This window comes from Prunus dulcis, chromosome 1 (assembly GCF_902201215.1).
Source record: "Prunus dulcis chromosome 1, ALMONDv2, whole genome shotgun sequence".
Classification (NCBI taxonomy): domain Eukaryota; kingdom Viridiplantae; phylum Streptophyta; class Magnoliopsida; order Rosales; family Rosaceae; genus Prunus; species Prunus dulcis.
In genome coordinates, this window is record NC_047650.1 from 4327785 (window position 1) to 4341190 (window position 13406).

At 38.6% G+C, this 13406-nt stretch overlaps 2 protein-coding genes across 2 annotated transcripts; one reads left to right on the top strand and one right to left on the bottom strand.

Annotated features, from left to right (window-relative positions):
- The first annotated feature begins 216 nt into the window (after nt 1–216).
- Nucleotides 217–4811, top strand: LOC117615008 (inosine triphosphate pyrophosphatase). Its single transcript, XM_034343969.1, has 8 exons — nt 217–631; nt 729–793; nt 896–959; nt 1115–1124; nt 3606–3637; nt 3749–3861; nt 4255–4331; nt 4427–4811. The coding sequence occupies exons 1-8, from the start codon at nt 493–495 to the stop codon at nt 4542–4544; spliced, it is 618 nt and encodes a 205-aa protein (XP_034199860.1). The 5' UTR covers nt 217–492; the 3' UTR covers nt 4545–4811.
- A 2601-nt stretch (nt 4812–7412) lies between these two features.
- Nucleotides 7413–12294, bottom strand: LOC117615007 (probable pectate lyase 8). The gene is made up of 7 exons (XM_034343968.1): nt 12029–12294; nt 11523–11576; nt 10789–10863; nt 8891–9533; nt 8689–8792; nt 8424–8562; nt 7413–8315 (listed from the first exon to the last, which is right to left on the bottom strand). The coding sequence occupies exons 1-7, from the start codon at nt 12127–12129 to the stop codon at nt 8094–8096; spliced, it is 1338 nt and encodes a 445-aa protein (XP_034199859.1). The 5' UTR covers nt 12130–12294; the 3' UTR covers nt 7413–8093.
- Nucleotides 12295–13406: the final 1112 nt, after the last annotated feature.

Below are 13406 nucleotides of genomic sequence, written 5' to 3' on the forward strand. Positions count from 1 at the left end.
AGGATCTTAGATAAGGCCAACACTATAGAATGACTCGTTATGTGTGACTTAATTTCCGATTTCCGTTGCATGCATTTGAATTGAGGATAAGCATGTTGGGTTGGGCCCATCTTTTACTTATCTAATTTGGGCCTTCCAAAGGGGAGATGCCCAACGTGCAGTTGACACCCAAGAAAAAAGCCAGATCCCCAAATTCATGTTTTGGTCACACTTTTTATTCAATTGAAAGAAGGAAAATTGTATGCTCACAATTCACATGTTAAAATGTTATTTGTCAAAACTATGATGTTAATGGTTTCAGTAGTCTTGTCGCATGCAAATTGCAATAGGTCGTGTCCCTCGGTTGATTCCACGAGACATCCTTTTTATATTGCACACAAAAGAGAATTGGGCTCCCTCCCTTGCACCCTTGACTTGAGTCAAAACCCAAAATAGCTAAAGGGCCTCTCAGACCGAAGTGATCAGCTGACGATAAAGAAACAAGGCGGGAAAATGGCGCTGCTGGGAGCAAGAGGAAGTGGGCTGGTGCTGCCAAAGCCGGTGACTTTTGTGACTGGCAACGCTAAGAAACTCGAAGAAGTTCGTGCCATCTTGGGCTCCTCCATCCCCTTTCAATCCCTCAGGCTTGACCGTACGCAGAAATTGCAAACCCTCTCCTCCTCCTCCTTCCCCTTTTTCTCTAATTTTGTAATTTAATAACTTGGGTTTTTGTTTTTGGGTTTTGGCAGTGCCAGAATTGCAAGGCGAACCGGAGGAAATCTCCAAAGAAAAGGCTAAGTTGGCTGCTCTTCAGGTTCATCTTCTATTTCAATCTTTATATATATATATGTACCCATATATGCATATACGTATATATTTTTTATAATGTGAATGATGCTATTGTATGGATTGGTAGGTAAATGGTCCTGTTCTTGTGGAAGACACTTGCCTCTGCTTCAATGCCCTCAAAGGTCTACCTGGTTAGTACTCCCTTCTTAATTTCTCTCTCTCTCTCTCTCTCTCTCTCTCTCTCTCTCTCTCTCTCTGTATTTTGCTTGATTTTTCCCCCCTTCTCTTTTTCTTTCTGTATATTGGGATTATTTATTTCTGATGGGTGCTTTTAAATTCAATGCAGGACCTTACATGTAAATTTTTCATCTTGCTTGCTCTCTCCAGATGTTGTTAAGTTTTACTTTACTTTACTTTTTAGTAAAGGACAGATTTAAATTAAGTTAATTACTAACCGGTTCATGTTATTAGTAGGTTTTATGAGTGAATACTAGTGATTGGTTACTGTTTAACTTATTTTCTAATTTCAAAGAATGAATGACATTCAATGGATGACACTATTAGAGACATTCATAACCTATCCCCTAATGATCTTGCGTGATATTGATAGCTGTAAAAATTTGGGCACAAACCACCTCTTTCAAGTATAACTTTTATTAACGGAGAAATTTGATACATCATATCTTTGGTTCGGTCTATTAGCAGAGGGTAAGAGGTTTTATGGTTGGTTGGTTAGTTTGTCATGACTCATACCCAAAGGCGGGGATGGAATCGATAAAGAGGGTTTAAAGATTGAATCTCTGGAAGCTAAATAGTGGATTTCCCTTGACATATACTCTATATTTCATATTGTTATAGTATGTTCATTTGGTTGTGTGTATTGTTATTTGCTTTGGTCATTTGGTTGTGGTGATTAATTTTTTTCCCCTTGTTTTCCCTATTCATTTTGTTTATTATTAACTGTGTAGGCCTCTCTCTTTCATGGTATGGTGTTTGGAACTTGGAGAATTCTGTTCCTTTTTTTTTATATAAACTTTTCCTTCACTCTCTCCCCAGTCTTATTTTCTCACTTCTTGTGGTATTTGATGCTTCATGTTGTTTTCTGGTGCAAGTTGTTGTTCATTTCTTGCATCTTGAATTTGATGACAGTGCTTATACTACAAAACATTTTATGCTTATCTTTTCTACTGATGTAAAATAACCATTTGGTGGCATTCAAGGACAATTTCTTTCTTACCCCTCTGTTAGTCTGGCTTGATTTTTTTTAATATTGAAAGGCTACAAAGTATTCTACTTAAGTGCTTAATCTATTAAAGGTAGGTTCTTATCTTCTTTTTTCTTCAGGCTTCAACTTCTTGCTAACTTCCCCATTACACATCCCTTTCTTTTCTTCTTCTGTTGCCTAGTTCCATTTACCCTCTAATAGATTGATCAACATGTGTTGAACACTTCTGCAATAGCATACATTGATAACTTTAGAATAATACTCTTTCTCTCTCTCTTTGTTTCAGGGCCACAATTTGTTTACATGTGTTTGTAGAAATTGTAAAGCATGACTTAGACTCTCCATGCTTTCCCTCAAAGTTTATTATTAATTGTTATATCATCATTTAGAACTTTACCTTTTCAATGTGGGATATACTTGGAGAAAAGGTGTTGTTTGTCTAAAGCACTTAGCCATTTCAAAGAATTGTAGCTAATATCAGTAACTCTTGATCATGAAGATATATTGGATTGCTGAAGTATTACTGTATTAGTGCAAGCTGAAAATTCCATGGGGGAGAGAAAGGTGAAAAATGTCTTATGGATGGAATGTTGAGAGAAAATAAAATAGTATTTTTATCTTTACATTTGGCTTCAAAAGTTTTCAGAATGTGAGAATGTAGTATTGTTGTTGCTGCTCCTATTATAGTTGCGAAAATAATTGGAGTCTGAGGGAACAAATCCTTGGTGAGTACATAATGATTATGTTCCAATTTTTATGCCTTTCAATCCTTTATCACATTTAGGAATGCATACCTACTTTTCTCTGGCTTTTGCAGCCTGATGGCTATTTGTTATTGCTGCTTCTCTCTGTTGTTTCATTATATTTGGCAGTCTATTGTAACTTTGCTTGTTGCTGCTCCTTTTCCTTCTGGTTGACCCATGAGACCCAATATATTTGTTCGTTTTTTGTTTACTTTTGAGTATTGATAACACTGTTAGGTAGGATGAAAAGCTGAAGGATAAAGAGGATAAATCAGGAGTGAAGGATGACGAGAAGGAAAGATGTGATTTTCCTTTCCCTTGTTTGGTGGAAGAGGAGGAAGGAAAATATAAGACTATTTACAAATGTACCCTTGATATAGCGGGTTGACTTGGGCATGATAATTTTATTCCATGTTTTGTGTTTAAGTTGTTCAACTTTCCCTTCACCAACTCATCCATGTTTTGAGGGATATGTTGTGGTGGGGCAAAAGGGGGATCCTATCACTCCTACTGAACAATAACGAGACTCACCTTCCTTCCACCTTTTCCTCTTTCCATTCTCCCCCATCTTCCCCTCCCCCCCCCCCCGTCCTACCAAACTTAGCCTAAAGTTAGAGAGAACCTCCTCACGTATTGATACTTCTCTTGATTCTATTTTGCTCCAATGTTTAAACTTGTTTGTGATCCTTCAGTCTATTTTTCATTTCTATCTAGTCTAATACTTATTGTTTTCACAAATAGCTAGACTTCCGGTTATGTGGTGTTTCTTTAACAGTCTTAATATTCTTTACAACTCTGGTTTGAAAAACATAAAGACATTATTAACAAGTAACAAATATGTGATCCTAATATTCTTTACAACAACGCAGCAAGTGGTTCCTGCAGAAGCTTGGACATGAAGGTACTTATCGTGCACTTTCCCGTTTATTTTTGTTCCCAATGCTTCTTTATTACTTTTTATTAAAATGTTTGTGGTTCTATTTTTCTCAAATGTGTCTTTCATTTTCTTTAGGTCTCTACAATTTGTTGATGGCATATGAGGATAAGTCAGCTTATGCATTGTGTTCCTTCTCTTTTTCCACTGGACCTAGCGTTGAGCCTATTACATTCCTGGGTAAAACTCCGGTATGTAGAGAGTTAGTTTCTAATCCGAATTGTGTCTGCTTTTTTCTTTTCTTTTATTCTTTTGCTATATTCCCCTGTAGAAGGTTTGTATACTACCTATGTTTAACATTCCGAACATGGTTTTGAGGCCATCATATGCCACTTGATTGTAACTTCCGCCCAAGAAAAATGTTAATGTTCTTAGGTTATATGACAACATTTGTCTATTCAGTTAGAATGACATCCAAATAAAACATGCAAACTGTTGACTCATCAGGCAAATATTGGAATTTGAAATTTGAAATTTGTGGCCTTTTCAAATGAAAAGGAATATATCGTTGTTGGAAATGGTTATACAGGATGGCTAACACTTGCTAATGTGGCACTAACATGCAATTTGTGGATGAATTCTAGGGGAAAATAGTTCCGGCAAGGGGACCGACTGATTTCGGATGGGATGCAATGTTCCAACCTGATGGTTATGACCAAACGTAAGCTCATCTTTATTACTTCTCAACTTTTACTGTCTTCCTCTGTGGTTCATAGTAATACTTGCAGCTGAATTTTGTTATTTGCCTTGCTGTAGTTATGCCGAGATGCCAAAGGAAGAAAAGAACAGGATTTCTCATCGCTCCAGAGCTCTTGCACTGGTGAAATCTCACTTTGCTGAAGCTGGGTACACTTTCCAGACTAACTCTCTGTAGAGTGAATTTTCCTTATCTTGTTGCAACATAAGACGCTTCCAAAGTATTGCAAGTTTTTTTCTCGTACTAGCAGTGTTTCCAGTTCCCTATAGGAGAAGATAGTGTGGAGGAACAGCTTTCTCACATATGCTGTAAACTTTTATAACATTGATTACACATTTCAGACAAAAGTATTTATGAACTAGATATGGAAAAAGAATAACTCTATTTCGAACCATTGGATTTGTACTAGTTCTGTTCTGCCCCATATAGTGATGCAATCTTTAAGTAATGCGAATTACCTATTTTATACTTACTGCACAAGAAACACTTGAAATAACTTGCTCTAGCTTTATGCTGCCCCAAAACACTTTAAATGACTTTGCCGAGCTTTATTATCGATCAAAAGCATTGCCGATTGATCATCCGAATTACTGTTCATGGTGTTCTCTTACATTGTTCATTGACCATTTTACACAGACAACGTTGCTTTCCATTCTTTATTTCCTTTCTCTGAAGTTCAGCTGCAGCAACCCCAGCACCAAGTCTACATATTGTTGTGGGTTGATGATCTTAATAGGAAAGTAGTGAGAGACTTACTGTTCAAAACAGAAGGCACGTTTCCCAAGTTTTACTTTTCAAAGCCTAAGACAAAGTTTCCCAAATTCTACTAAAACAAGATCTTTAAGAAAGATTTGGAACCTGTTGTTGTCATTTGGTGTCTGCTAGGCAGCATTCAGTATATGTTCCAAATCTAGATTAGGGTTTGGTGTTTGGAGAACCAGTAAACTGCAACTTACAAAGTACTTAACGAGTTAATTTGGACCACAAGTAAGATTGGGTTCACCATTAACCATTTGGATACCTTATTTTTTTTGCCAAGCAATGCTCAAAGCCAATCTTACACAACTCCTACCAAATAGGGCTGCCTCATTCGTCTTAAATTATGCTCACTCACAACCGTAGTATACGCAAGTAAAATATGTCAAATGTAGCGACTTGTTCTCAACGGTTGAAAAACTTCTTGGCAATCGAAGATGCTATATGTGGGTATTACAAATACTTGTGTTGTCAGATTGCACATTCGGACCACACATTTAGACAAAAATAAAAATGATCAACTGGTCCATCTTTATGATTGGCAATATAATATGCTTACGATTATGATTTGCGTATATGAACACTTTGTTCATCCCTCCTAGTCACTTCAACTATTTTGGCTATACCCTTCTCAGATGGACTTTCTTTTGAAGGTCAAGAAAATTGAAAAACAAAACAAAAGCCTTTACTTGTCCTTTTTTTTCTGTCTCGGGAAAACGTGTCGTGATCAATGTGAAGCCTTAACACGATTTCACTGTTTTTTCAATTGTTTTTCTGTAATGAGATTGTCGGTACAAGACGCCAGAATTCTTGGTAGGCTACAGAAGTTTTTGCTTTTATTTTGGGTGAAGTTTTGGAGAAGAGGAAAGTGAAACTCGAGTCAGAATTCAGGGGGCATATCTATAATTAAGGTTTGTTTTTTTTAAACTTTAAGAAAGGACAGTTGTTGCCGTTAGAACCAATTCCTTCCCTATTTCTCCTATTCTTTCCGTCATTATAATCAGAATATTATATTACACCACATAACTTCTTTAAAAATTCTCACTCCTCACTGTTTGAAGATGCCAGACCACTGAACCAAGTTGTGTTACAGGTCAAGATAACACTACACAAACCCATCAAAAAGGAGAGCACTTTCATTTCAATTTTTCAAACCCAAATCAATAAGGCTAAGGTTGATATGTGTATAATAATAATAATGTATGTACATGCACAAGTTGGGCAGCAGTGAAAATGAGAATGAGAGATGGTCCCATCCCTTGTCTATTAATTAGGGCAAATCAAAACCCTCACATGCCGTATGGGGCCCTGCCTCACATGCAAATTGCAAAGGCTATCTATAATCTATCCCCCAATTTCTTCATTCCATCATTTTTTTATAAACGATTGGAAGATTAATACACTCATAATTAGTTATCGAAATAACACATCACAAATATACATCGTCTTTGATATCCATGTTTCGAACTAAGGCTTCCTCTAACCAACAAAAGACAGACAAAAAGGCTAATTGGTATCTTCATTTCATCATCTTAACACATGACATAGGGCTCATCACTGCCTTTTGTTTTTGTTTTGTTTCCAACTTTATCCGCTATCCATGTTTAGTGGTCATGCTCTGAGCCACGGCATGTTAGGGGGGAGGCCATAATCAAACATTTATTTCTTTTCTTGCCCGCACAAATTCATAGTGGGGCGTGGGGCATTTGGGACACCGCATGGAAATTAATTTGGGTCACTGAAACTGATGCACATTCTTGCACAGTGTTCAGAATATATCCGTTAGGGATATTTTGTTGCACTTGACGTTGCTTTCTTTCTCAGCATTGGTTTGTTTCTTTCTCAGCGTTGCCTATGACTTTGCAAGATATATGACTTGCATTTCCTGAATGAGATCATGACCAAGCATTAGGATCCGATTCTATTTAGCCACCGGTTCTTAATTCTTATTCACAACCTGAAAGAAGGGATTCCGAATTGCCCTCTTTTGGTAATAACTCTCTTTTAGTTTTTAATTTCTCATTCGGAGATGTTATGTGGAGTAGATCGTCATGGATGATGGTGGGTTCAATTCTAAACATGCCCTTATTTCATGATTAACTTGATTATTGTTTTCTTCCATTAAACAATTGCGTCTAGTAATTCATCATTTGGTAAAGATGATAGTGGTAAGAAAAAAGTGATTTGATTATGGTGGTTTGGTTGGTAAATGACTTGTTGTCATGTGGTGTGTTTGGGAGAGCACATGGAAGAATAACGAGAAACAAACACTGATAATGAGCATAATGATAGAAAAAGAGAAACCACAATTACACAACCAAAAGTAAAAGATTGCTTCCATTGCCATTTGCCAAAGGAAAAAAGAAAGAAAAAAAGCTTAAAAAGTGAAAAAGGAACAAATCATCACTGCAATTGCTGCTATGCTCTATTGACTAAATCAAAGTCGTCCTTTCATAAACTCAAATTTGACATTCATATCATACTATTGCTTGCTTGCTTGCTTGTAAGACTCTAGACAAAAGAAAAAAGAAGGAAAAACCCACAAAATCATTCATATCCTATAAAACCCAAATGTATGCAGACAAAAACACTGACACTGGGAGGAAGAAGAAGATAGACACACAAACGGTGGTCAGAACTTGGAACATGATGGGATGAAACAGAATGAGACCAAAATGAAAACAAAAAGAGAAAGGGGCAAAAGGAAAAAAAAAAATATGAACAACGCTTCTGCACCTGCTCCTAAAAATGGCATTGTATTTTTCAGTTGAAGCAGACCGAGGTTGACCAATAACAGAAAGACAATGTGGAGGGAGGCAAATGGATTGGACGATATAATGACATGTGTAAATCAATGTACACTTGCCAAATTTTTTTAAAATAGGAAAAGATGAAGGGTAGAATTCAATTGATGGAATATGTGGAAATTGGGTAGAAGCTATATAATTGGTAAAAATGGGAAATGAGATACTAGCAAGGATGGCCTCTGCGGCAGGGGAGTGCACCAGAACCTGAAGTTATGGCTCCAACCATGGTAGAGGACTTGGCTCCCAAGCTCGAGGCCCTGGCATAGCTTGCTGAAGCTCCAGCTCCGGATGGAGTGAAGTAGGCACCATTCAGAAGCAGGTCTCCTTCTGATCTCCAGTTCCAGCTCTTCCATTGGGTTGTCGGTGTCTCGACCCTCTTGGTAACCTTTAAAATGCAAATTTATCATCAACAATCAGTTAGTATGTGAACCTCATCATGATTCATAGCAAACAACCATTAGTTGACAAGGAAATATGATTAGGACTAAATTACCTCCTTTGCAAAGGGGTTGGTTGGAGCAGCATATCTGTTGCCCTGGCTGTTGATGGTGGGCTCTGCACTTCCACCAATGGCATACATTTCCCAGTGAGTGTAGTCGTTGTTCACCACATGGAAATACCCGTGCCTACACCTGCATTGTCCATAGTCCATGTCTTAATCTTATGAGAACCAAAAATGAGTCGCGGTGCAACAAATTGGTATTGCATTTCTGCTGTCAATAAGCCAATCCGATTTCATTATTGAACTGAAGACTTACCTTGGCATTCTTTGGATAAGTCCCTCCCCAAAGTGGTTGTAAGCAATTGTCACTTGCATTGCCTTGTCTCTGGTATAAGAGTCACTGTGGCCCAGCAGCATCACCTGGTTTTCAATAACATAGATATCAATGTCAAGATTAAAACAGAAAAGTAAACACATGGAAGTAAATAGTAATTAGAGATTCAGAAGAATTTACAGACCTCATTGTGGTGGGTAAAGTGGTTGTTGGAAATGGTAATTGCAGTTGAGCCCATGACAGCATCAACAAGACCATCAGCACAGTTGGAGAGAGAATTGTGGTCAACCCATATATGGCTGGACCCGAAGATGGAGACAGCATCACCATCAGCCATTGTCCGCCACCCGAAATGAGATGGAGAGCTCCTCACCAAAGCATTTCCTGTGGGCTTGCAGTCATGGATATGTAGACCATGAATTATGATATTTGTAACAAATTGGATTGTGATGCATGCTCCATTAGCAATGTGAACATTGACTCCGCGGCCATCAATGGTCTTGAAGCTGTTCATGATGAGCTCCTGCTTCAATTGTATCACCATGTCTCGCTTGAACACAATCCAGAGAGGCTCGTTCTGGATGACAGCGTGGCGAAGAGTACCGGGTCTGGGGTTAACAGGATCATCATCACCAGGGTCAGTAACAACATAGAAGCGACCATCACGACCACCAATGGCATTTCTGCCAAAACCAATGCCGCAGTCTGCAAGACGCTTGCGGTTTTTCTGCCAGTTTGAATCACAACGCCAGCAGTCATCAATTGGATTGCCAGTTCCACATGAGAAGAAGCCCAGCTTCCTTCTCTCAGTGCTGTTTCGGATACTCCTGCAATATCAACAGTGTTTCTTTCTACTGTCAACATTATTGTAAAAAACAAAAGCTCTTTCATCATAATTCAAACAAAAGCTCTTCCACAATTAAAAAGAACTATTGCCTAAACATACTCTAAAAAGTTAAAATGTTAAAAGTAATTTCTACTGGGATGTTGGTGGTGGCAATTTCTCCCTAGTTTCTTCATTTGTCATGTAATGTATTTGGCAAAAACCTGAGTAGTGACCTGAGTCACTACATGACAGGGTAGCACATGAAGAGGGGAAAAAGCAAGTATTTTGTCCATTTGTGAGGAAAATTGCTCAGTGTAACGGATAGAAAATTGCTCTCTTGATTTTGGCCCAGAAACAGAAACAGAGTACATGTTATCCTTCTAATCATTGTTTTGGCAGCACACACGGGTGAAACCTATCACATTTGGTTAAAAGTTCCAAAATTCGACCTGAGTCTATAAGATCTGAATATATCAAAATCATTACAGCCAAAGATTTAAAAAATAGATTAATAATAGTAACACCAAGGATCATTAAAAGCAAGGAAAAGAGGGGTGTAAAAATCCCATAGCATCTTTATTGGCTGGCCTAATCTGTGACATAGACATGCATATACAAATCAAATTTCGACCAACACAGCAATTATAATAGGTGATGTGTCCTAGACACTATCAAATTCATTACACAGACCTAAAGCTAAAAGATTGGTACCCTTCAAATGTAGGACATAGTGTATGTTTAGACAAGGAAAGAGGCATGTGGAAAAGAGAAAGTATATGCCAAGTCTAACATGGAACAGGGAAAATACGACCGACAGAAAAGGGAAAGTAGAAAATGCATAATGCAAACAACTTCAAGCATTTACAGTGCATATGACAGAAAAGGCAAAGTGAAAATGGCATAAATAGAAGGCAGGGCCAATTCATGAGAATGTAAACAACTTCAGGCTTTTGCAAAAATAGAAACTGAGTTAATTGAAATTGCCAATCGGGTCAGTTGGGTTAGGTCCAAATTCATAAGAGCTAGCTACCCCACCCACCAAAACCTCTGATCAGTGAATGCAGTCAACTGTTCATCTGCTCAGTTCTCTTTCTTCTTTTGAGATAAAATTTGGTTTATTTTATTATACCCCATGTGCATTTCACAGTCACATGCTCATACCAGAAAATATAGAGAGTGGTGACACATAAAAGTTAAGAGAGAGAGAGAGAGAGAGAGAGAGAGAGAGAGAGAGAGAGAGAATCAGAGAGACCCACATGTCAACCATGGCAACAACCTCCTCTGGGTCATCAACTGCATGCTTATTGAAGCTCTCATCATCCTCAGCCACCCTGAAAAAACCAATTAAGCACCAACAAAAAATTGAGCAAAAACCAAACCCAGTAAAATTACCAAAACCCAATAAACCATAAACCTCCAAAACATTCACTGTCACCAAAAAAAACCGTTGGGTTGGGTCAAACTGATAAAAAAAAAATTGGCGAATCAGAGAGTGACACGTTTCAGTCGCAGGAAGCGAGTAGGAAACGAAAAGTAAAAGACACACGGCTATGGAAAGCACGATTCAGAGTGTGTACGAGTGCAGTGCTCGAGGCCATAGCTGAGTGGCAGACAGTGTCGACTAAAAACCGTTAGGGGGCGTTTTTTGTGCAGAGGGAAGAAAAAACTAGTCGGCGAGAGGGCAGATGTGGAATTAAGTGTATTGGCTGAGGGCAATTATGGAAATGTAGTAAAACGAGAAGCCACAGAGAGAGGGAATCCGAGGGGAACAAACATAACGGAATAAACGGCCCAGATCTTTAGATCCAGATCTTGACGGTTGAGATTGTTATTTGCCGTTGGGATAAGAACAGAACAGAATCATCCAACGGCTTAAACGGGAGGAGGGGACAAGCGAAACGGTTTAGATCCATCCACGTGGACAAGAACAAATAATAAAAAATAAAAGAAAGAATTAACGTTGGGAGGGGTTTTTGGTTGGGTTACGGACCTGGCCGCCATTGATGAGTTGCTTGAGCTCTGCAACTCCTCTGTTCCTCCATTTCTGCAGAGAAAAAATTCCAAAATTAAAAAAAACATAAATAAAAGGTAATGACATGAAATTCAAGCACAGAAAATAACCAAACACCCCCATTTGTACGGACAAGTTCAAGAACTCTCTCTCTCTCTCTCTCTCTCTCTCTCTCTCTCTCTCTCTCTCTCTCTCTTATTCTTATTCTTTAAGGTCCAAGTGAGCTCTTGTTGCTCTGCTACTTTGAGAAGAGAAATTAAGGAAGAAAAGGAAAATGCCATGAAAAATGGGGTCGGCAAAAATTCTAGAAACCTGTAATTTCTACTAAAGTACATCGAATGTAGCTCCATTTTTCCACTAAGAAACCCCATTTCTCTTAAAGTAGCAAAGCACTCTTTTGCCTCACTCACTCAAATTCCACTCAACCAAATAAGCCCATAGAAACAGAGAAGTGGAAAGAGAGAGAAAGAGAAGCAAAAGTAAACCTGTTTCCAGAGATCTCAGCAATTGCAGCAACGAAGCAAAGCACGAGAAGCACAGCCAAGAAAGCACCAGTAACCCATCTCTTACTCTCAAACACCGCCATTGCAATCTCTCTCTGTGTTGCTGTGAGGAGAGAATGTGAAGTGGAGCAGAGAAATTAAAGACACGCCAAGAAATGAATGTGAAATGCAGAGGGAGGGAGAGAGAGAGAGAGAGAGAGAGAGAGAGAGCAGAGAGCAGAGAGAAAAACAAGTGTGAGTCAGAGAATGAGGAAGCTCACACAATCACTCCCATTTATATAGACACCCACATTGTGCACCCACTCCTTTCTTTGACGCCGTTTAGTCGTTTACAGTTATCTAACTAACACCAATATCAGTGTTGATTTTTTTTGACTCCCCGGGATTAGGTTCACTCTAACCCAACAACCAAACAACCCCCACCACCAACATTAACTGCTCTCACCCAAACAAACACAGACCCTCTATACGTAAACCTTTTTACTTTTTACTGCGAGACCCCCAACTAACATTTTACCGCAGGCCTATCCTACCGACGCCTTTTCTTGCCACGTCAGCAGCGGCCGTTATGGAGGAGAGAGAGAGTACGGACGTTCACGGGAACAGATGTCACGGTATTCTGCTGGTTTTGCGCCACGATTAAGAAGTTAACTAAAACGCAAATTCCTTTTTTAAATTTTTTTTTTTTTTTTTTTTTTATAATGGCGTGTTTGGGTCGAAATGCAATTCGAGGCGCTAATCACGGCCATAAGGCATTGTTTGACTACCCCCATTGTTTCGAGTGGGTAGAGGGGCAATGCTTGCTTACAGCCTGTGTACGCAATATTTCTCTATGGGTTTATTTAATTTTGCTGTGGAATTGAAGGCATTGTTTGGTGGCAGTTTTAAAGGGCTTTCCCTGCTTTTCTGTCTTTTATTTTATTTTAGTTTAATTTAATTTTCTCTTTTTTGGTTGTGGCTTGAAATTTGAAGTCTCCTTATGGCTATATGGTGGTTACCAACTCACTCGATATGTCAATTTCCAGCAAATCCCCATGTGAGCTAAAATTTCTATAATTTCAGTCAGATTGCAGTGTGGAAATTGCAAAGACAAACTGAATATTCAAATTTGGCAACAAAGACTTTGAACCATGCATATCCTGGATATCCATGACTTAGCAACATGTGAGTGTGTGCATATGTTAGCTCATGTGAACTCTCAAATTTTGTGACACATTTTGCCATAGATGATCATGCGTGCCAATATATACTCGCCAAAGATATAAATATACAAGAACTAAACCAGTGCTAAGGTCTTGATGATCGCTCTTTTCTTTCCTTTGCAAATCTTACGTCCTTTGCCAAAGATCTCCACCCAACC